The following is a 25248-nucleotide window of genomic DNA, read 5'->3' as shown; positions in this document are numbered from 1 at the left end:
TATATATATATATATATATATATATATATATATATATATATATAGAGCGATCCGCCGATTTAGGGTCTTAGGCCCATAAAAGCCACATTTATTATCCGATTTTGCTGAAATTTGAGACAGTGAGTTGTGTTGGGCCACTCGACATCCCACTTCAATTTATCCCAGATCGCTTCAGATTTAGATTTAGCTGCTGTATACACCGATCTCTCGATATAAGGTTTTGGGCCCATAAAAGGCGCATTTATTGCCCGATATCGCCGAAATTTGGGACAGTGAGTTAAGTTAGACCCCTCGACATATTTCTGCAATGTGGCACAGATCGGACCAGATTTGAATATAGCTGCCATATAGACCGAACTCTCGGTTTAAGGTTTTAGACCCATAAAATGTGTATTTGTTGTCCGATATCGCCGAAATTTGGGACTGTGAGTTAAATTAAGCCCCTCGACATATATCTGCAATTTGGCCTAGATCGCTCAAGATTTGGATATAGCTGCCATATAGACCGATCTCTCCATTAAAGGTTTTGGGCCATAAAATGCGCATTTATTGTTCGATTTCTCCGAAATTCGGGACAGTGAGTTGTGTTAGGCTTTTCGAAATTTTCGGGGGTCAAGGCGGATTTAATAAGGTGGTCTCACGCGAGCAGCTGTTAACAGCCGGCCAGGTTTGACAGTAATAAGATGTCAGATTATTGTTTGCATTCTCTTTGTTGTTATAATCTTTCTCGCATATTCTCTGCTCATGTACGGACACGTATACACACACGCACACAAATTTGTTTGCGTGTGTTGGCAAAACGACGATCAGCTTGATGGCGGATTGTATATTTTGATTTGTGGTTATTGTACAAATGAGACCACATTTAATTGTTTTGCCATACTCATTCTCCTGCATTTTAATTGGCAATTTTTAATGTAATACAAAATTTCTTAATGTAATACAATAGTTGACTATAACACGTTTCTACTAATTATATTTTATCTATTGCGAATTGGCAATGATAACAGTTTTGTCGACATCAGCTTTTGCCTTTATTACCGTGTTATCGTCTCAAAGTGTCAAATTGGAATGAAATATGCCGTATGAACACAGCTGAAATGTCATGAAAAGCATTGCCCTCTATCATCTCAGTGTACACTTCTAGATGAACACACTGTTATACGGCAATCAGTAAACAAAGCACAGATGTATTTATCGGGACGATAATCAGTCGGTAACCGGCACCCAACTGCCTGTTAGAGTTTACCGTTAGGAAACCCGGCCTTACCGACTCAAATTTCTTTATGTAACGTGTTAACTTAAACCACACATCTCTACTAAATATATTTTACCCTCTATTGTGAATTGTTTATGATAAAAGTTTTATCGACATAAGCTTTTGCCTTTATGACGGTATTATCGTCTCAGTGTGTCAAATTGGAATGACGTATGCTGCCATATGAACACAGCCAAAATGTCATGACAAACATCTCGTGTACACTTCGAGATCTGCTTTTCATCACGACAAAAACCGTGGTATTTATCATGACGAAACACATTTTCATCATCTCGAAAACAACGAAAAAAATCTTTTTTCCTACCTTTCACCCCGCAACAGCTTTCCCTTCTCAAAAACAAATCGGAACGAGAAAGAAACCGCCTGAATTTGAGGAAAAACGTCCAAATGTATAAAAACCAAAAAAATTAAACTACAGGTCACAAGGTGCTGCATCCTTGAGACAACAAAGGTCTTTTTGCCACAAAAAGACACGGTTAATAATTAATAGATAGTATACTGAATAGACTACCCAGAGTGGACGTTGGTCGGCAGCAGCAGTGAAAGAGCTAGGTAATTTTTCTTCCTTTAGCTCCAACGGTGTTGTCGCTGGAAAAAGTAACCGGAAGAGGAGTCCGTGGTATTGAATTAAATAAAATCGTTTCGGAATTGATGGGTAACCAAATTGGCGATGAGAGCTTTGTAAGCACCGTTGAAGAATTGCAGAAACAACTGAACGAGCAGGAAAGTATATAACTACCAGTGTGGTAGTTATATACTGGTAACTATACTCGTAATCTTATAATCAAGACATTTCATTTGATACCCATATTGCATAGGTTGGGGTTTGGCATCCTAGGGAGGTCCACGGGCCCGAGCGCCAAAAACGGACTTCTTATTCGGATTCCTGGGGTCAAAATTAGGGGGTTTGCAAAAATATTAAATTTTTTTGCTACCTACCCCGTAAAATACAGTTCAGCCAAATGCGCCATATATGAGCTCTTTTTTTATAGAGAGATCGATGTATAATCTAACTATTGCTCTCGCCATGTTTCGAAATCTGGGCTATCGTAAAGCTGGCAAACTATCGATATAAGCTACATTCCATATTTTCGATATTTCTAATAATAAATGTCGACTGTATCGATACTATCGTTAATTTCGCACCACCTATATATCAAACGAAAATTAGAAGTAATAAATCGATTTATATAGAAGCAATATCAATGTACCGACCGAATAAAACCAAATTTAATAGAGTCAGTTGAAAGTAATGAGAGAAATCATTGTACAAAATTTTAGCCCAATCGGATGAAAATTGCGCCCTCTATAGTCGCAATATATCTTAAAGGATACATTCAGTGCCGCATAGCATATTGTTGTTCAATTTTACAAAAAAATTAACTTTGCCGATAGAATGGATAGGAAATATAACAATCGATATTCAGACAAAAAATAAAATATCGATAGTCCCATAGATATTTTGCCAGCTCTAGGCTCTCGTTGACTTTTGGATTTTTTAGTCACTAAAAGTCGACTTTGACCTATCGATTGTTTTTCATAAAAACTCGATTAATCGATTAGTCGAAAGTCGATTTTGAGATCCCTATCACAGTGTACTTCGAGATCTGACTAAGTGGAACCAGTCCGAACCGTACGGTCTATTTCTGATTTTTTTCTAAATATTAATATTCCTAAATTCCTTTAGGCCAGCAAATAGGCTAAAATCAAAACACCAAAATTATAGTTTACTTATACGGAAAAAGCACAAATTTTTATAAGCATATTGTTGTTAGCTAAGCTACGCTAAATACCCAAAAGGAAGAGTGTTGTGAGTGGTGTGTAAATCATAAAATAAGAAAGTGACGGAATTTTTCCAAAAATAAGTTCATTCGGTTCGGTGGTTTGTTGCTTGTGCTGTGATTCACATTAAAAAAATCAAACTAAACACAAATAGTCCGTTTTTTTTTTTGGGGCGGCATACATTTCTCGCAAATAAGTCAATTTTAGAGGGGTGTACGTTTCACTGTGTCAGCAAAGAAGATATCGCAAGAAAAAGCAGTGTCGTAAAAATGTTCAGTTTTTTGAAACGCGAAAAGAACAACCAGGAGGTGGTGGAGAATGTCATCGGCGAGTTGAAGAAAATTTACAAAAGCAAATTGTTGCCCCTGGAGGAGCACTATCAGTTCCATGACTTTCATTCGCCCAAACTGGAGGATCCTGATTTCGATGCCAAGCCCATGATTCTGTTGGTGGGCCAGTATTCAACAGGTAAAACCACTTTCATTCGCTACCTGCTGGAACGTGATTTCCCCGGCATTCGCATTGGACCCGAGCCAACAACAGATCGTTTCATTGCCGTCATGCATGACGACAAGGAGGGTGTGATTCCCGGCAATGCTTTGGTAGTTGACCCCAAGAAACAGTTCCGTCCCTTGAGCAAATATGGCAATGCGTTCCTGAATCGTTTCCAATGCTCCTCGGTCAACTCTCCCGTGTTGCAGGCCATATCCATTGTGGACACTCCCGGTATTTTGTCCGGCGAGAAACAACGCATTGATCGTGGCTACGACTTCACTGGTGTCCTTGAATGGTTCGCCGAACGTGTTGATCGTATCATTCTCTTGTTTGATGCCCATAAATTGGATATTTCCGATGAATTCCGTCGCTCCATTGAGGCCCTTAAAGGCCACGATGACAAGATTCGCATTATCCTCAACAAAGCCGATATGGTGGATCATCAACAGCTGATGCGTGTCTATGGTGCTCTTATGTGGTCTTTGGGCAAGGTATTACAAACACCCGAAGTGGCACGTGTCTATATTGGCTCATTCTGGGATCAACCTTTGCGTTTTGATGCCAATCGCCGTCTATTCGAAGATGAAGAGCAGGATCTCTTCCGTGACTTGCAATCACTGCCTCGCAATGCCGCTCTGCGTAAACTTAATGACTTGATCAAACGTGCTCGCTTGGCCAAAGTGCATGCCTTTATCATTTCGGAATTGCGCAAAGATATGCCCTCTGTTTTTGGCAAAGATAGCAAGAAGAAAGATTTGATAAAGAATTTGGGCCAAGTATATGATCGCATACAGCGTGAACATTCTATCTCTCCGGGTGATTTTCCTGATATTAAGAAAATGCAAGATGTCCTACAGCATCAAGATTTCACCAAGTTCCATTCACTAAAACCACATCTCTTGGATATTGTGGACAATATGTTGGCCAAGGATATTGCCAAGTTGATTGAAATGATTCCACAAGAGGAGATGCATTTGGTGTCAGAGCCCATGGTTAAAGGTAAGTGTGGAAGAAAGCGTTGCCTATATTTAGGGCTTTGGAAAATGGGGTAGTATTCAATCCAATGCAAGATTTGAACACTGCAAGATTAAGGCTGAAGATAGTTGCCATGGTATAAATGCAAGGAGGTAGGTAGAAGGAATTGTTAACGTTCGTCTGATCGCAGGTTGGTTTTAGGTGGATGGTGTTGGTGAGTGGATGATTCAAGCAAGTGAAGTTTACGGGCAGTTTTTTTAAAACTCTTTTTGCCATCCAAAATTCGAAAAATTTGCCGGATTTTGGCCGGATTTAAGATTTTTCCTTCTCCATATGTCCAACAGTGGAAAAGCCAAACGTATTTTAATTTAAACACTCTTTGCCATCCAAAGTTGGACAAATTTGCCGACCTTTGGCCGGATTTAAGATTATCTCCTCCTCCATATGTTCAACAGTGGGAAAAAGGCAAAATATTTTAATTAAAACTCCCTTTGCAATCCAGATGTAAAATTTGTAAAAAATCGAATGGAATGGACCTAAGAGTTATACTATAGTTTTGACTGACCCTTGGAGGCCTATTTCTCAAGACCCAGGTCCGTTCCCTGGGAATATTTAATATCGTTCGAATCAACCCGCCAAGCTGTACAATATACCTTTGCGTTTTGATGCCAATCACCATCTATTCGAAGATGTCATTTTCAGAGGAATCGGTGAGCGGCCAGTAAACTGTACTTGGACCGTGGGGTTTTCAAAACTATTCCGAATGCCGAGCAGAGTGTTCCTTAAACGTGATTTATTCAAAAATGGATTATTACATAAACGAACGGCTCTTTGCAATGTTGTCAAGTGAGAAGATTAGAAATAAAAGAGAAAATTGGGAGAGAATTTTTATCGCATTGTGAATGAACAAAAACTATTGTGAATGAACAAAAACATATTCTGAATGAACAATGAAAGTAATTTAGCTAGTTTTCAAATGATTTTGGAAGTCTTTTTTTCTTTCAAACATAAATACTAGTCGTCTGTGGATTAGAAGTATAATGCTCCAGGAACTAAAATAGAGGAGTAGGCAAGCATAAGAGTGTAAGCCAGATGATTAAACATTTATATAAATGTTAGTTGATAGTTAATATAATTTTTTGTAGTTCTTGTAGGCAAAATTGCGCGTGGAGTAAATGATCTTCGTCAAGCCCGTTCCGGTCCATAGGACTGATTGCATTGCTTATTTAAAGTCATCAATAATTCGCCTTGTCATATTAAGTATCACAGGCACTCAGCATTTAAGTAAGAGGCTCTCCACTTGATAAAGCTGATTGTCCACTATGCTTTTGACGCGCCCAGTGGCTGTCATAGTTATGATGAAAAGCTGAGCTTCTCATATTATCAGTGAAAACCACACTAAACGGAGCTCAGAGTTTCAGCCTGTATGGTGCTCATAGTTGTCCCGTGCCGGGGGTACATACTTATTCTAGTTCTCGCTTGCATTCAACTTGCATATCTAGTCAGTTGTAATCGTTATAAAATTTGTTGTTTATTTCCAATTTAAAATCCAAATCATTCTGCTGTGCAAATCTTGCTATTGGTTTGAATGCTACCTTTTAGAAATATTTTCCTTTCTTACAAAATGTAAAATAACAACTTTAGCTTGCTGTTGTTGTGTGTATAATTTACACCTTTAGAAAAAATTTACACATTTGGCACATTTTTTCTCTTAATCTGTGACATGTTCTGATGAGTCATCATATACACGAGAATTGTTAGATTTAATATAGGCAATTGATTAGGTGCCTTGAAATATTTCCATGGATGAATAGTATATATTTATGCATATACCTATTGTAAATTTATTAAATGATTATGAAGAAGAAATACTGGACATAGTTTTAGACACTGATATAGATTTGAAACATGTTTTGTGATAGGTAAAGTTGAGCTTCAATCCGACAAGTTACTGTGAGACAATTGCTTCTCATATATAATCTTAACACATAGGTTTATTTTTGGTATATAACCATATAATAGCCTGTTTGTTTATGTTTAAAAACGCCCACACGAATGAAAGACAATCATTTTCATCCAGATTTGTCTATAAAAACGGTTTTTGGTTGTAAGCCCTCTTTATATTGACACATACTTTTATGTACCGTTATATGCTCGACTTGCAGTTTAAGCGAAATCTTAAGTTACACGAAAGCTTCACTTTGAGATCGATAAATAGGTCTAAAGAAACAAGAGACAACTTATCTGGTAACAGTGAATCCTTTATTTCTCTCTCTCTCTTTCACTTCGATTCTAGTTGAGTTAAGCCGGTGGGCCCATACTAATGTTGTGATGTTGAAATGTTCAGTTATCTCAGTTTATCAAAGATGGAAAGCTTTCTCTCTTTCTCCCTCTCTTCAATTTAGGTTTAGCTAAGCCATGGCTCACTAAAATCATATTGAAATGTTCAGCCATCGCAATTTGAGATGTCAGAAAATCTTGATATTCTCTTTCACAAACAGGAATATCTGTGTGTATGAGCCAGGGTTCACTAAATAAGGTGACGTCACTTGCCCAGCTGATGGAATTTTCCCAGTCCCAGAGTTATATGCCAATACCACTACAACGTCAAATGCTTTGTTTAGATTTTAAAATTTTTTCACATTTGGTTCCTTTTTTCTCATTTTAAGTTATAATACACACGTTTATAATCATAAATCTTTTGATCTTGTGGTTGCTACACATGATAATGCAAATAAAAACTAGAATATCAATTAGGAAGTATCCAATAACTTGAAAACCTAGGGGGAATTTGCGACATCTTCCCCATAGGGTTGTATCATTGATTTCGTTGTTGTTGGGCAAGTGACTTAACCTTTTTAATTCAACCATGAGTAGAACAGCAATGCCCTCTACTTACCAATAGAAAAACCAAGATTTCTTACATGCCTAGTTGGACCAAACCGGTCGTTGATTTTTAGCTGGAAAATTTTGAGATTGAAAGAATTTTGTTTTTTAAATTATGCTCTTTTATCAAAACTGAAGATATTTCGATTAAAAAAATGTGGATGTATATATTCATAGAAAAATATATAGATTTTGTATATACAAAAAAAATTGTGTTTGTTTGTTTGCTTGTTTGTGGGTTTGTAAATTTATTTGTTCCGTATAGACTCAAAAACGGCTGAACCGATTTCTTTTAAATTTTCACAGATTGTGGGGGTGGTCCGGAAGAAGCAATAGGCTATATAATTTTTTGATATCTCAAGGGTACCACCCAAAAATAAAAGTGGACCGATTGGGGCAATATGGGACTCAAATTAAAGGTATACGGGAGTAGAATACAAAAGTACCTAGGGGGCTGTCCCGACCCAAAACCCCTTCAAATAGGCCTATTGGACGATAATGACAATATAGGACTCGAATGAAAGGTATTCGGAAGTAGATTACGAATATAGTCAAGAAGGAGGAATAGGCAATATAATTTTTTTGATATTGGAAGGGGGCGGACCCTCCCACGTTACCCCAAAAGCACCACCCAAAATCAAGGATGACCGATCGGGACAACATGAGTATCAAATGAAAGATATTAGAGAGTAGAATACGAATATGGTATTAAAAGTTGAGTCCAAGGAACCCAGGGGCCACTCCAACCCCAAAAGATCCCCAAACAAACATATTAGACGTACATTTAAATATGGGACTCAAATGAAAGGTATGATTACGAATATGACATAAAAAAATGATGCCTAAGTATTTGCGGGTCGCCCAACCCCCAAAAGGCCCCCAAATGGGAATTTTACTCCATTTTATATAAGACTCAAATTAAAGGTATTTGAGAGTTGAAATATGAAATAAAACTTTGTGTCCAAGAATCTAGGTGGCGCTATATCTCCAAAAATCGACTCCAATAAACTATTTGACCAATTAAAACAATGGGGGATCAAATGATAGATATTTTTTAGTAGAGTGCGTCATTCAAATATGTGCTCAAGTGGCAGATGGAGTGTGGCGCACAACCCTAGTCATCCTTCACCAAATTGCTGTTTAGACCAATCATGACAATATGGGGTTAAATGTGTGATTTAATTAATGTGCAGGGACCCAAATAAATGTAGGCCGCCATACACCAAAAATTATGACGTTCAGCGTGATAGGAGGAGCAGCAGACCTTAGCGCTAGGATTGCAACCATTTTAAGCTCATCGATAGATAAGACCAAATGACATGCTGCTGGGCAACACTTGTTCAAAAGTTTTACATGGTTTAATAGTAAGAAGTATCGCCACCGCACCAAATATATTGACTGGCAAATTAGTTCTTTACCACAGAAATTTGGCAAATTTGGTTTAATTTGGCAATTGTGATTTGATTTAAAAAAGACTTAATGACAACCATTTATCAATGTTATAGGCGTTAAGCCATTCCAGGCGAGTAGTAGCACTCACATTTAAGTTAGCGCCATCTACCGGCCTTTTTTAAATGGATTTAGTTGATCCAATTGAAAACAATTGTATCAGTAAATGGCGCTTATTTGAAGAAACCAACACGAACAGAAAGAGGGCAGAGTGGTCAAAATTGGTCATACAGCATTTATCTTCGTTATGACTTCGTTGCGGTTGTTAGCGGTATTATTTTTTAACAAACTCCAAGACGGGCCTTGATAATAATTTTCAAAAACACCAGATGTCGGAGATGTGTAGGACGATTTAAACGAAATTTTGTTGACATACTTACAAATTCCAAATGCAAATGCAAATGTTGCCCATGAACATTCCACTAAGAAACAGGGGCAAACTTCTCACCTATCAATGAGTGCAGTCCGATTCAAGTTTAAGCTCAATGATAAGGGGCCTCCTTTTTATAGCCGAGTCCGAATGACGTACCGCAGTGCGACACCTCTTTGGAGAGAAGTTTTACATGGCATAGCACTTCACAAATGTTGCCAGCATTAGGAGTAGTTGGCGCACTTACATTGACCTAAAATCAAAAATTTGGTATCAGAATCTGAAGTGGAGTACTCAGGAGGGCCGCCCACCCCCAAAACACACAAAACGGATTTATAGACTAATTACTTCAGTATGGGTATCAAATTAAAGGTATTTAAGAGTAGAAAACGAAGCTGAAATCCAATTGTGGAAGTAAGTGTTTCGTGGGTCAGCCCACCCCTTCAAATCGGACATATATACCGACCATGGCGGTATGGATCTTAAATGAAAGGTATTTGGGAGTATAGCACGAAATTGACTTCCACTTTTGAGACCAAATCTCTGGGGATCGACCACACCCTTAAACAGGACTTTTAATTATTGGAGTTTAAATAACGGGTATTTGAGAGTAGAAAATCCACAGGAAAATTTCAACTGAAACATGGTAGACATTTCCAAATTAGGAGTACTTTTCTCCAACATAGCATTATCGGGCACAGCAGAGCGGGTCGGGCTCAGCTAGTATTAAAATAAATTTGTGTTTGTTTGTGGTTTTATAAATTTGTATGTTCTGTATAGACTCAAAAACGGCTGGAGAGATTTTCTTAAAGTTTTCACAGATTGTGTAGTTGGTTCGGAAGAAGAAATAAGCTATATTGTTTTTTATATCGGAAAGGGGGTGGACCCTACCCCTTGCTATCAAAACGCCACCCAAAATCAAAAGTGGGCCGATCGAGACAATTTGGGACTCAAATGATAAGTATTTGGGAGAATGATACGAAAATGATATTAAAAATCGGTTCTAAGTACATAGGGGTCCTCCCCGATCATAAAACTCCATAAATAGGCATATTGTACGATCATGTCAATATGGAATTCAAAAGAAAGATATTCTGGAGTAGATTAAATATGGCATTACGGCGACCCCCAAACCCCCCAAATGGAAAAATTAGCCAATCATGGCTATATGGGGTTCAAATGAAAGGTATTTTGGAGTAGATTACGAATACGAAATTAAAATTTATGTTCAAATATCTGATGTTTGTTGTTGTTGTAGCAGTGTGTTGTACACTGAGGTGGCAGTCTTTGCCGGTGAAGGATCTCAATGGGTCAATTCGGTACGTACAACCGGCTGCCATGGGATTGTCCAAATATCTGATGGCGAGGCAGAGCGGGCCAAATTCAGCTAGTATTCATATAAAAGATGTATTCCTACTAAATTCTCACATTAATTATAGAAAAATTTAATATCTCCCAAGAAAAGTTTAGAGTTTTTTTATTCGAAGAAATACTGTTAAAATGTGCTCTCATTTGATCAAAGGTTTCATATGTTCTTCTGCAAATTGGGTTTGGTAAAATTTGGCGAAATTTTATACAAGGGGCCAAAATGACCGGTAAGTCAATCTAGGTATACCACAAAGTAATCTCCGTAAAAAAAAATTAAATAAAGGAATGCGTTAAAGGAAAACTGTACACCACTTTAAAAAAAGACTACAAAATTTTCGAAAAAAATTTTTTTTCTTCGAAGAAAATTTTGATTGAATTTCAAAAATCGGCTAAAATTACCCATTGGCCTTTCTAGTGTTAAAGACGAAGAGAATGTAAAAATTGCATGATATTTAAAGTGTGGAGAGAAGACGGATGTGCCTAAAAAAAGGAATTTTCGCTTACTTATTTTTGGTCTGAAATGCTCAATTTGTTTGCCCATAAGTCAATCTATGTGCTCAAATTGATGCAATTTTTTGTAGTATAGTTAAATTCTGTATTCCTATGAGCAAAAACCCCATATCTATACAATATTGGATACACTTGATTTTCAACCCTTGTAAGTTTGTAAATAAGTGTGATTAAAAACTAACATTCTCTTTTCTACCTTTGTGGATGCTAACATTATTTTCAAATAATTGTTATTTTATTATTTGCTCTTTGTACCAATGCTTAGGTAATTGACCCAGTTAGTTGTATGTGTTTGTGTGTCTGTCGGTATATGTTACCAGCAAACTTCTAATCTAAAAGCATTTGTAATTAAAATTATAATAGAGTCAACTTAAAACCTAATGATATGACCTCTAAATATTTTATACAAAAAATTATGCAATGAGCAAGCAAAAGTTGTATAACTCATTTATCTGAGTTTGCTTCGTGCGGTAAAGGAAAATGCGGGTATACAACTTTAAAGTAGAAAAATTAGATTGATAGAAAGCGTGATCATAACAAGCCACTAACTATAATTCTTCCTTACTCAAAACTGTATTATCAGTCCGACTACTGGCTGCTATATAAGCCAAATTTAAGCTGGTTGTGACATGGGAGTTCTTCTTCTGCCATTGATGGGTCTGTCAGTAGGGCTTGAAAAATCGCATTCTCTAGCCTTCAGGTGAATAGGCTATTTATTACTTGAGCTAAAACATTTAACTGTACAGCTTTATACGCTCTTCGATTCGAAGGATCTGTTTTGCGCCGATCTGGCCTAGTGACATAAGTATTTTGCCATTTGCGTGATCGTTTAGAATAGTCTTAAGTTAAGTTCGGCCGTGCCGAACTTTAGATACCCACAACCTCGGCTATATATGTAAACCACCTTTCGTCATAATCCGTTGAAAAGTACATAATTTATGCCCCCATAGCAGCTATTTCGAAATATGGTCCGATTTGGAACAAATTCGGCACGAACATTGAGTGGTCTAATAAGTACAAATCATTGTTCAATTTTGCAGAATAAAATATTTGGTCTTTTGGTAGCTATATCCAAATATAGTCCGATCTGAACCATATACCTCACGGATGTCCAAAGGCTAACATAAGTCACTATGTCAAATTTCAGCGAAATCAGGTTATAAATGCACCTTTTATGGGGCCAAGACTTTAAATCGAGCGATCGGTCTATATGACGGCTATATCCAAATCTGAATCGATCAAAGCCAAATTAAAGAGGGATGTCAAAGTAACTAACACAACTCACTGTTCCAATTTTCGGCGAAATCGGAGAATAAATGCGTCTTTTATGGGCCCAAAACCTTAAATCGAGTGATCGTTCTATATGACAGTTATATGTAATTCTTGACTGATCTGGATCAAATTAAAGAAGGATGTCGGAGGGCCCAACACAACTCACTATCCCAAATTTCGGCGACATCGGACAATAAATGCGCCTTTTATGGGCCCAAGACCTTAAATCGAGAGATCGGTCTATATGGCTGCTATATTCAAATCCGCACCGATCTAGGCCAAATTGAAGAAAGATGCCGAGTACCCTCACACAACTCACTGTCTCAAATTTCAGCAAAATCGGAAAATAAATGTGGCTTTAATGGACCTAAGACCTTAAATCGACGGATCGGTTTACATGGGTTCTATATCAAGATATAGTCCCATATATCCCATCTTCAAACTTAACCTGCCTATAGACATAAAAAGAATCTGTGCAAAGTATCAGCTCTATATCTCTTTCTGGCTTCATGTATCGTGCTTTGGTATATTGTATTTGAATCGTATTAATAGCGAAAATGGATCTATGATACAATTACAACATTAACCACGCTCGACAACCTTGTCTATTAGCTGTACTTTTTCCCAATGCATGTATTTTTGTGTAATGACAGACATTCTTTCTGTGACAAATTACACTTCTTCCGTACTACACATGATTTTGTGCATCTGTTGAAAGTTGTATTGATGGCTTCGAACGCTAAGACAATGGCAATGGCTCTCGGCGCTGCTGCGTGTGCCCAGGTTCGAATCCCAGCCGGGATCTGCCAAATTTTTTAAATATGATTGAAAAGTCTTCTAAACAAAGACGAAACGCGTCCCATAGTAGTTGGTGTGCGTTGCTATCTTTGACTTTCCTTTTCCATTTGCATCTCCGATCATTGAACTCGTCTCGAAAGAGAAGCAAACAATAATTTCAGAGAAATGTTGACTAGAGACAAACTTTCAGAATGGCAGGGTATTGAACAAGATCAATTAATAATACATCTTAAAAAAAAAACGAATTTTTTGGCACAAAAATCGATGTAGTAAATACATGACTATATCACTACATTAAGCAAAAAACAAACCTGTTTTCCAAGATCGCACTGTTGACCTTAATAATTATGTGACCTTCAAGGAAAAAAAAAACGTCAAAACGATACGGGATTTAAAGCAAACACTGTCAAGCGTCAAAAACGCAAAATTTTGGCCAAAAAATCGTCAATTTGACTTCAAATCGTTACGTCTGGCAGCTCTGTTGGTATGATACATTCCAAATGTTCTTAAGTGAGTTGGGGTAAAAAATACTTAAACTGTATCGAGCATACAACCCCAACTTGGAAAGTTATTTGTTTTGCTCTTCTCAACTAGGACAAATCACAACTCTCATATAAAAAATTTGATTCAAGGGCCACCCACCCCGAAAAATCCCCAAAATATATGTCCATCGACACAAACTAGACTCTTCTCTAATTCGATGGTGTCTCGATGATATCGCATTAGGTTTAAAGCAACATTCTGGGAAATCAAAATAAGAAAAATGTTCATAACTCATATCAAATTTAAATTGTTGTATGGAAAGATATTCGAATATATTTTGAATAAACACATACATATATGTATATCTTTTGGATATTGCCTAATTATGTTGTTGGCTCAGGTCCAAAATGTCCCAGGTGGTAGTATTTTGTTTGGTTCATAAAATAAATAAATAAAAATAATATCACTTTCGTCTTCAAACAAAAACCACCACTTATGTTGATATAAACTATTCTTTAGCAGATGTTGAAAAGAAATTCTCTTTATTGAAGGCTACTTTAAAAGATAAATACACTTTCTTAATTTTCGCTAAACATTTTATATTCATTCAAATTCATTCAAACATTCAAAAAGGTCAAAACAATGTTTGTGACCTCAAAACTACAATTTTACATCTTCTAGGTCACATTTTTGTTGTTTTCTTATTTGAATCCCCTTTGAATTGTTAGAATGATTTATTGCGATTTGTAAATCTTTCGGTTTCCATGTGATAGCACAAATATGTCACAGACGATTAACTCATCTTTGTAAGAGCCAACGGTATTCGACTCGATAACGATTTTTTTTTGCATTTGTATTTCTCATATGCCTGACTATTTGTTTGACGAAGTGAAAAATAAGTCATGTATTTTAATGTCATGCCCAAGGCAGAGGTGAAAAAGAGGGTTTAAGTTTGCATTATTGATGGGCTTTCTTAGGGGCACCAAAAAACTTGATATGGGTAATGAACTTTTTTTTCAACATATTTTTATTATGAAGAATTGGATGTGGCATATTCGATTTTTTGTCACTTTTACCCTCCTTATGATCTAATGACCAAAAATAGCTTTTCATATTAAAATATGCCCTAAGCTCTCCATAGCCGGCAACCAATCCTTGTGTGTTATTAGTGGGGGAAAATTTTCAGAAAATCCGCAAATCATTGCTTTTTAAGACCATGTATTTTCTATAAAAAAATCACTAAGGCCCTAACAAATACAAGGCCTTGCAATTTTCCCTGTCTACCTCTACACATTTATATATTTGTAAAGAGAATCGATACTTATTTTTAGCAATTAATGCATGGAGACAGACAGACAGGCAGAACATCATCAATGCGTTCGGTTGTTCATACAACAGTTCAATAAAAAACTGAAACCTGAACAATTGGAAAAAAGTTTTGTTTGATGACGAACTTGAAATCGTCATATTTAGTGACGGCTTCAGTTTGGTATTTCATTTGATTGCCGAGCGTGTGATTAGATATGGGTTTTGATGAGTTGGTACATGTGCCATTTAGAACTTTAAGGCAAGTTTGAGGTAATGTTTAAAATTATAATGAAAACATGAATTAATTGCTAAATTTTAGCCAAATATTTTTTTTAAAATTTGTTTCCACAAAAGGTATCAAAGGAAATTAAATTTTAATAATTTTGTCATAAAGCAACACTCTAGACAAATTCTTCAAAACAAGTAAAAAGGCAATAAGTTCGGCCGGGCCGTATTGAAGAAGGATATCGAAGGGCGCAACAAAACTCACAGTCCCCAATTTTAGCAAAATCGGATAATAAATGTGGCTTTTATGGACCTAAGACCATAAATCGGCGGATCGGTCTATATAGGGGGGCTATATCAAGATAACGTCCAATATAGCCCATCTTCGAACTTAGCCTGCCTATGGGCAAAAAAAATAATCTGTGCAAAGTTTTAGCTCAATATCCCTATTTTTAAAGTCTGTAGCGTGATTTTAACAGACAGACGGATGAACATGGCTAGATCGTCTTAGATTTTTATGGACAAAAAGGAATCTGTGCAAAATTTCAGCTCAATATCTCTATTTTTACATGCTGTAGCGTGATTTCGACAAACAGTAGGATGGGTGTATATTCATTTTGTCATTCATACATCGATATCTCCATATCCGACCCTATATAGTATATATTCTTGATCGTCGCAAAAAGACGATCTAGTCATGTCCGTCCGTCTGTTTGTTGAAATCACGGTACAGTCTTTAAAAATAGAGATATCGAGCTGAAACTTTCACAGATTCTTTTTTTGTCCAAGGCAGGTTCGGTTCGATGAATGGCTATATTGGACTATATCCTGATATAGCCCCCATATAGACCGATCTGCCGATTTGAGGTCTTAGGCCCATAAAAGCCACATTTATTATCCGATTTTGCTGAAATTCGGATCACTTTATTATGATAGGCCTCTCGACACCTTTGTTCAATGAGGACCAGATCGGTTCAGATTTGGATATAGCTGTCATATAGTCCCATCTCTCGATTTAAGGTTTTCGGCCCATAAAATGCGAATCTATTGTTTGATTTCACCGAAATTTGGGACAGTGAATTGTGTTAGGCCCTTCGACATCCTTCTTCAATTTGGCTCACTATCGGTCCAGGTTTGAATATAGCTGTCGTATAGACCGATCTCTCGATTTAAAGTATTGGGCCCATAAGAGGCACATTTATTGTTTAATTTCGCTGAAATTTGGGACAGTGAGATGTATTAGGTCCTTCGACACCTTTATCCAATTTGGTTCAAATCGGTCGTGATTTGGCTATAGCTGCTATATATACCGATCTGCCGATTTAAGGTTTTGGGCCCATAAATGGCGCATTTATTGTCCAATTTCGTTGAAACTTGGAACAGTGAGTTGTGTTAAGCCCTTCGACATCCTTTTTATACCCACCACCATGGGATGGGGGTATACTTATTAAGTCATTCCGTTTGTAACACCTCGAAATATTCGTTCCCCATTAAGTATACATATATTCTTCATCCGTTCATCCGTCCGTCCGTCCTTCATCCGTCCGTCCGTCCTTCATCCGTCGGTCTGTCTGTCGAAATCACGATGACGGCTGAACGCGTAAAGCTGGCCGCTTGAAATTTTGCACAGATACTTAATATTGATGTTGGTCGTTGGGGATTGTAAATGGGCCTTATCGGTTCAGATTTAGATATAGCTTCCATTTAAATCGATCTGACGATTTGGCTTCTTGAGCCCTTAAAGCCGCAATTGTTATCCGATTTGGCTGAAATTTTGCACATAGTGTTCTGTTTTGTTAGTGTTCTGTCGATTTCACTTCTTGAGCCCCTGGAAGTCGCAATTTTTGTCCGATTAGACTGAAATTTTGCTAGTTGTTCTGTTATGACTTCTAACAAGTATGCCAAGTACGGTCCGAATCGGTATATAACCTGATATAGCTCCCATACAAACCGATCTCCCGATTTGACTTCTTGAGTCTTTACAAGCAGCAATTTTTGTCCGATTTGGCTGGAATTTTGCATGCGGTGTTTCGTTATGACTTCCAACAACTGTGCTTAGTAAGATCCAAATCGGCCCATAACCTGATATAGCTCCCATATAAACCGATCTCCCGATTTGAATTCTTAAGCCCTTACAAGCAATGTTTGTCCGATTTGGCTGAAATTTTGCATGCGGTGTTCCGTTATGGCTTCGTAAACTGTGCTTAATAAGATTCAAATTGGTATTTAACCTGATATAGCTCCCATATAAACCGATCTCCCGATTTGACTTCTTGAGCCCTTACAAGCCTCAATTTTTGTCCGATTTGGCTGCAATTTTGCATGCGGTGTTCCGTTATGACTTCCAACAACTGTGCCAGAAATTTTGCGAATAGTGTTCTGTTATGACTTTCAACAAATGTGGCAAGTTCGGTCCAAAGCGGTCTATAGCGAAATATAGCTCTCATATAAACCCTTCTCCCGATTTGACATCTTTAGCCCCTGGAAGCCGCAATTTTTGCCCGACTTAGCTAAAAAATTTTCCACATTGTGTTCTGTTGTGACTTCCAACAACTGTGCCAAGTACGGTCCAAATCGGTCTACAACCTGGTATAGTTCCCACATAAACCGGGTTCTCGATTATCCTTGTTCGGTTCCTAGAATTTAATTTTTGCTGGTTTCACTGAAGTTTGGTATGTGGAACAAAATTATGCCCTTCAACTAAATTAATTTTATATAACTTTTTAGCAGAATCCATTGTGGTGGGTTTCCAAGAATCGGCCCGGTCGAACCATATTTCGATATAGTTGCTATAGGTGCATAAATTATGCATTTTTCACCGGATTATGACGAAAGGTGATAGCCGAGATGGTGGGTATCCAAAGTTCGGCCCGGCTGAACTTAATGCCTTTTACTTGTTTTCTCCATCACTAAATGATCTCTTGCTTTGCTCGTGGCATTATTGATTTATAGAGTTTAAATTAGTTACAATTTTATAACCCCTACTGCAAATAACCAAATAGGGCAGCACCTTGTAACTTCTTTATAAAGTTGCATAATTTTTATTTTTTGAATATCAAGTGTGCACTTGAAATCATTGGTCATTGCTGGGTTTAAAAAAAAACCAAAATACTTCAAATTTGTTAACACTTCACATAGTTAGAGGGTTGGAATTAGGTTAGGTGAGTCATTTCGCATACACCCCACAACTAAGCATATCAAACCCACTAACAAACAAAGCCATCTTCGTCATCACCGCCATTGCCACCACAAACCACTTTACCAACACTCTGAATCCAAAAACTATACCATTTCCACATGAAAGCATTTCATTGCATTCCATTTACTACGGTCGTGGTGGTAGAATGGAAATCGAAAGGTAATACAAACCATTGCCGTTGTGTTAAGCTGAATATAAAGGCAAACAAACCATGACTTAAAATAATACACGCCACAATTTTGAAAAAAAAAAAAAAATATTCATATATATATATATAAAACACAAAAATAAGCAAAAACCAACAAATGATTGTTTCTAGGGTAAGCAATACATTTTAGCTGAAACCAAAAAATTATAGGAAAGAAATGCTGTTTTTATTTGGTACCAGTGATTCATTGCCATTAGGGGAGTTATAGTTTTAGTTAATTAGATGTTGATTCCCAAAATTTTTTTTAAAGGAAATTTGTCGAAAGGGCTATTAAGAGCCAATATTTATTATTTTTTTTTTAGGTAACTAGACGAACCGGGCCCGCTCCGCTGCGCCTTCTTTAACTTTGTAATATCTTTTTAGGGTGGGGACACTTCTCCCCGAATGCGGTTTTCGGAATCGTGCCATTGTAGACTATGACGCTAAAAGCTTTCGAATCCTGGCGAGAACATCGGACAAAGCTGTGTTTATCCCCTCTTAATGTTGGCGACATTTGCCAGGTACAATGCCTTGCACAGTCATTTAAAAAATGTTTGCCAAAGAGGTGTCGCACTGCGGGACGCTGTTCGGACTCGGCTTTAAAAAAAGTTCCCTTATCATTGAGTTTAAACTTGAATCGGAAAGCACTCATTGATGTGTGAGAATTTGCCCCTTCTCGGTTCCTGGTGGTAATGTTCTTCCTTAGGGTAATGTTCTCATTAGGGGAGGGATGGCACCTCAGACATTTCGACTCAAATATGGATATCAAATTAGTGTTGCACTTCCAAATGGAATTAATTTGAGCCCCATATTGCCATGGCCATGGTACATATGAACCGTTTGGAGGGTGTTTTGGGGCTGGGGCGGCCACCTGCACTTTGCGCTGAAAATAGATATCAAATTCGTTTTTTATTCCCTACGGAAATGAAGTTCACTTTGGGAGGTGCTTTAGGGCGTACCCCAAAACACTTGGCTCCAAAATTATGCATCAAATTTGTTTTCTACTCTGAAATATCTTTCATTTGATAACCCATTTGATGTATCTTTAGGAGGAAAAGCGCCACCTAGACTTCATTTGAGTCCCATATAGCCATGGTCGGCTAATATGCCCATTTGGGGGTGGGCGACCTCCCATTACTTGGACCTAATGTTTTATGCCATATTTGTAATCTACTGCCTAATACTTTTCATTTGAGTCCCATATTCACATGAACTTAAAATATTTTTTTTTTGAGGAGTTTTGGGGTTGGGGGGGGGGGGGGAAGGGTCACGCTGGACCCAAATTTTAATACCATATTCGTTTCCTGGTCTCCAATACCTTTCATTTGAGACCCTTATTGTGCCCATCAGACCTCTTTCGGATAAGGGTGGCGTTTTTGGGGTAAGGGGGAGATTCGCCTCCACCCGTTTTCTAAAAATTATACAGACTATGTTTCCTTGCAGACAAACGCAAAAAATCTATAAAAATTTTAGGAAAATCGGTTCAGCCAAGTATCATATAGTCATAATGGGTCCAATAGTGTTTTCGAGCGGTGGCGTGACCCCCTATACTTGGATCTGATTTTTTATGCCAGATTCGAAATCCACTCCCGAATACCTTTCATTTGAGCCCCATATTGAAATGAACGTCCAATATGTCTGTTTGGAGGAGTTTTGGGGTTGGGGCGGCCCGATGGGTACTAAGACACAAATTTTAGTACCATATTCGTATTCTACTGTCCAATACCTATCATTTGATACCTATATTGTCCCGATCGGTCCACTTTTGATTTTGGGTTGTGATTTTGGCATAAGGAGGAGGGTCCGTCCCCCTTCCGATACCGAAAAATTAAAAAACCTATGTTTCCTTCCGGACCAACTTTGCTGCTAGGAGTATTGGAATAATTGATGTTTTGATTATATTGATAACTAGCTGAACCGGGCCCGCTCCGCTGCGTCTTCTTTAACTCTAATGTCTTTTTAGGGTGGGGACTAAAAAAAAACCTATGTTTCCGTCCAGACCAACCTACACAATATGCAAAAATTTCGAGAAAATCGGTTCTGCTGTTTTTCAGCCTATACGGAACAAACAAACCGAGTCCCATATATCTGTGATTGGCTAATGTGCCCATTTTGGGCGTTTTTTGGAAGTGGGGTGATCCCCTATACTTCGTCATGAATTTGTATGCCAGATTCGTTATCAATTCCCGCATGCTTTTCATTTGATACCCATATTGTCCTTATCGGTCCACTTTTGATTTTGGGCGGTGCTTTTGGGGTAACGGTGGAGGGTCCGCCCCTTCCGTTATCAATAAATTATAAAGCCCATTCCTACTTCCTGACCATATTCATTATCTACTCCCGAATACCTTTTATTTGAGTCCCATATTTAAATTAACGTCCAATATGTCTGTTTGGAGGAGTTTTGGGGTTGGACTAGGACTCAAATTTTGGTACCATATTCGTATTCTACTCTTCAATACCTATCATTTGATACCTATATGGTCCCGATAGGACATTTTGGCATAAAGGGGAGGGTCCCTCCCCCTTCCGATACCGAAAAATTATATAGCCTATATTTCCTTCCAGACCAACACAATATGCGAAAAATTCGAGAAAATCGGTTCTGCCGTTTTTCAGTCTTACGAAACAAACAAATCGTGTCCCATATATCCGTGATTGGCTAATGTGCCCATTTTGGGCGTTTTTTGGAGGTGGGGTGACCCCCTATACTTCGTCATGAATTTGTATGCCCGATTCGTTATCAATTCCCGCATGCATTTCATTTGATACCCATATTGTCCTTATCGGTCCACTTTAGATTTTGGGTGGTGATTTTGGGGTAACGGTGGAGGGTCCGCCCCCTTCCGTTATCAATAAACTATAAAGCCTTTTCCTAATTCCTAACCATTTTCGTAATAATTTTCCCGAATAACTTTCATTTGAGTCCCATATTGTCATGATCGTCAAATAAACTTATTTTAAGGGGCTGGGGCAGCCCCCCAGGTACTTGAACCTAACTTTTATTATGAAATTCGTACTCTACTCTTGAATACTCGTACTCTACTCTTGAATTTGAATCCCATATTGTCCCGATCGGTCCACTTTTATTTTTTGGTAGTACTTTTGGGGTAAGGGGAGGGTCCGCCCCCCTCCCGATATCAAAAAATTATATAGCCTATGTTTGTTTCCAGAGCAATCTACACAGTCTGTGAAAATTTCAAGGGAATCGGTTCAGCCGTTTCTAAGTCTATACGGAACAAACAAATAAACCGACAAACAAACCTATGGTAATTTTGGATTTTGGGAAATTTTTGGTTAAAAATTTATTGAATATTTGAATCCCTAATATAAACATTGTATTAATTTCTTGTGTCTTCCTAAATGAAAGTTTAGCATTGTTTTTGTTTTATTCCATTTTCCAACATCATCTTTGTCGTTTATGGTTTTGTCTGCTGTGGTGTGGTTGGTCTGTGGGTTTTCTAGTTTTTCTTCAAACCTCAATGGGAAAATGTGGCAAACTTTCGTGTGGTCTTGGCAAGGAAAACGAGACATGATGGTATATTGGTGTGAGTAGGGATCTAGGTTTTCAAGCTATATTTTACATTTGGTTTTTTTTCTGTTTATATGTAATAATCACACCTTGATTTTTTCCATTTAACAATACCGCAAACGAAAGTTGACGTGGGATGTTTCTTCGTACTTCGTTTTTTGATTCAAAGAAAGGTGAATGTGGGACAAATCGCATGTTCCGGTAACAGCTGCATTCGCTTCAACCAAATTACCCGGGAAAATAAAAGGAAACGACCAACAAATACAGTGTGGCCTCTTATGAATATTTAATGAAAATGACCTTAAACTTAGCCATTTTCAGCCAGCTTTCAATGGCCACAACTAGTTGTTGCCTATGACATGAGATTTGGGTTTGTTGTTTACGTTCTACGAATTTTGTAATTAACGTCTATTATAGATGAAATGAGTATTTTTACATGGCACGTATTGATTGACAAAGTATGCCTACCTATTAATTGAAATCAATGCGACGATGTTGTAATTGTTTTTTTTTCGTGGTATGAATATTAATAGTGGTAGGAAGGCAAATCGATAACGGAATTAATATGTTCTTACAATGTGTTAAGTTCGATAATGTGTTAAGTATGATAGTTGCAAGGAATCAGTACCGATAGAATTCACCGAAAATTGAATAAAATGGAAAAAATTGTAACAAATTTTCTATACGAAGAAATCCTTTCAAGAGTGTATAATTTCAGGTCGAAAGAAGGTTTGTAATAACCCATAGCCATACTGGTCTACAGTTTAATTATTTTGCGGACATTTTAACAAAGTCTATTTCTATTTCGGTTCGTAATCTGGTATAACCATCATATAAACCGATCTTGGATCTTGACTTCTTAAGCCAATAGAGCGTAATTCTCATCCGATTTGGCTGAAATTTTGCATGAGGTATTTTGTTATGACTTCCAATAACTGTGCTATGGTGCAAATCGGTACATAACCTGATATAGCTGCTATATAAACCTATCTGGGATCTTAACTTCTTGAGCCTCCAGAGGGCGCAATTCTCATCCGATTTAATATGGTCTGAATCGATCAGTAGCTAGATACAGCTTCCATATAAACCTATCTCCCGATTTTGCTTCTTGAGCCCCTACAAGGCGCAATTCTTATCCGAATGAACTGAAATATTACGCAATGACTTCAGCATTCATTTATGGTGCGATTCGGACTATAACTTGATATAGCTCCAATAGCATAACAGCTCTTATTCAATATTCTTTGATTGCCTAAAAAGAAATACCGCGTATAGAACTCGGCAAATGCGATCCATGGTGGAGGGTATATAAGATTCGGCCCGATTCGAACTTTGTACGCTATTACTTGTTATATATAAGATATTGTTAAAAAAAATCTTGGCTGACACTGCTGACTTCGAATTTGGTAATGGATACACTGATGATGCCGAAGGTTCTCGAACTTTAATAGCAGCAAAAACCACAAATGGTTTTTATTATTCCAGGTTAAAATTCCGTATTTCTAAAGAATATATTCCTTCAATTTGCAATTATCCCTATTCATAGAACCACGATGACTTCTTATAATTCTCGGAATTGTCCTTTGACCTCTATTGTTTCTCGAGAATTGGTCTAAGAAATATTTATTTGTAATACACTCTGTGCTCAATGAATGAGTCTCATACTCTCTCTACCCTGTCCAAGTGTAATTAACATTCGATCCAGTTGGTAACATTAACTCGTCGTCTCTACAATTGTATATTTAAACAACAAGAACGTTGCCTTTGAAGTACTCGTATCATAAAAAAAAACTTGACTAAGTGTGTCATTTATACAATGTTATTGTTTTTGTATTAAGCTCTTTTTTTTTCTATTTCAAACGTAGCATCATCAACATTTGCACAGTAATTACGTGTACTTGGAGGAGTACAAACATATTGCTCCTCTCTGCCCTCTCTTGGCTTAGCAATGTAGGGCCATCACATAATAATAATACTCATAATATTCTGCTTATCAATAGTCTTTATCAGTTCCAGTTTCAGTTCTTATTTATGGAATGGTATGGTAAGAGAGAGAAAGAAGGAAACAGACGGGCTATGCCGCCTCAAGTAATATCAGACTCTAAATATATATGTTTGCCTTTATTTATTTAAAAAGAGTTACATAATAATTTTTCTTCCACACACTTGTCGTGCTGCGGTAAGAACAGTAAAAATTGCGAAAGGCGATTCTATACTTAGTTGTCTTTAAAAAGTTATCAGCAATGATGTTTTATTTAGTCTCTTGGTCTTATCAGTGTTAGATATTTGTGAGGAAGGCTATTCATAAGTACGTGATACGGATGAGTGAGTCTCTTTTAATGAAGTCCAAATAAAATTGACATATTTTGTAAGGTCTAGAGAGAGAAAGGGAGAGAGCAAGAGAAGAAACGGCTGAGTTTAATGTACTCTCCATCTTCAGGAGCTTCAACGATAATCAGTTACTTCTTTTTTTTATATGTAGGGACAGCCCTAAGGAGATAAATAGAATTTAAAATGCTTACGGTCTTATTCACAAAACTTTATGAAGCCTTAAAATAGGTCTATTTTTCAGTTTTATAAAGGAAATCTGTCAAACAAAGTCTTTTTTCAAATCTACCTGTTTCACTGACTTTTTTTAACTCAAATGAGTCCAGTCAGTCAAAGCAACATCTGTTTCTCCTTTATGTAATCAGCTGGTTTTGACACAAGGGCGAACGGTAGTCACTCATTTTCAGTGACAAAGTAAGTGAAACAGACAGTAAGTTTTATTAAAAAGGCCGTTAATTTTTTAATAAAATCAAATCGAGTCGAATTCAACCACAGGCATTACAGATACCCTGTAGATGCTCAGGTAGTCAAAATTCTTGATTGGTTTGTATGGGATCTGTTCCAAAATTAAACTGGTGTTATGAGAGTTTAGACAGATTAATAGCCCGCTTGGCGATGTCGAACGGTTGCTTTTCGTTCGTCTGGGCTTCTTTTTCCGGTCTATATTCGTCTATATAGCTGGTTTAAGGTATTTATTTTTGTTGAGCTATTATCTCTTTTGACTTTGATAACTCTGTTTATACATCGAAATTCTTCCCTTTTGCTCGAATTCCATTGTAAACAAACTCTTGAGTGACGCGAA

General features: G+C 37.3%; 1 protein-coding gene across 1 annotated transcript in view; it reads left to right on the top strand.

The window, feature by feature from the left end:
• The first annotated feature begins 2874 nt into the window (after positions 1-2874).
• LOC106087748 (EH domain-containing protein 3) overlaps positions 2875-25248 on the top strand; it is a 59416-nt gene continuing 37042 nt past the window's right edge. The window contains exon 1 of the mRNA XM_013252890.2: positions 2875-4555. Within this exon, the coding sequence (XP_013108344.1) occupies positions 3331-4555 (1225 nt within the window). The 5' untranslated portion in view covers positions 2875-3330. The remainder of the gene's footprint in view (positions 4556-25248) is intronic.

This window comes from Stomoxys calcitrans, chromosome 2 (assembly GCF_963082655.1).
Source record: "Stomoxys calcitrans chromosome 2, idStoCalc2.1, whole genome shotgun sequence".
In the NCBI taxonomy this organism is placed as follows: Eukaryota; Metazoa; Arthropoda; class Insecta; order Diptera; family Muscidae; genus Stomoxys; species Stomoxys calcitrans.
Note: the sequence above shows the minus strand (reverse complement) of the source record. Positions and strands in the feature narration are given on the sequence as shown.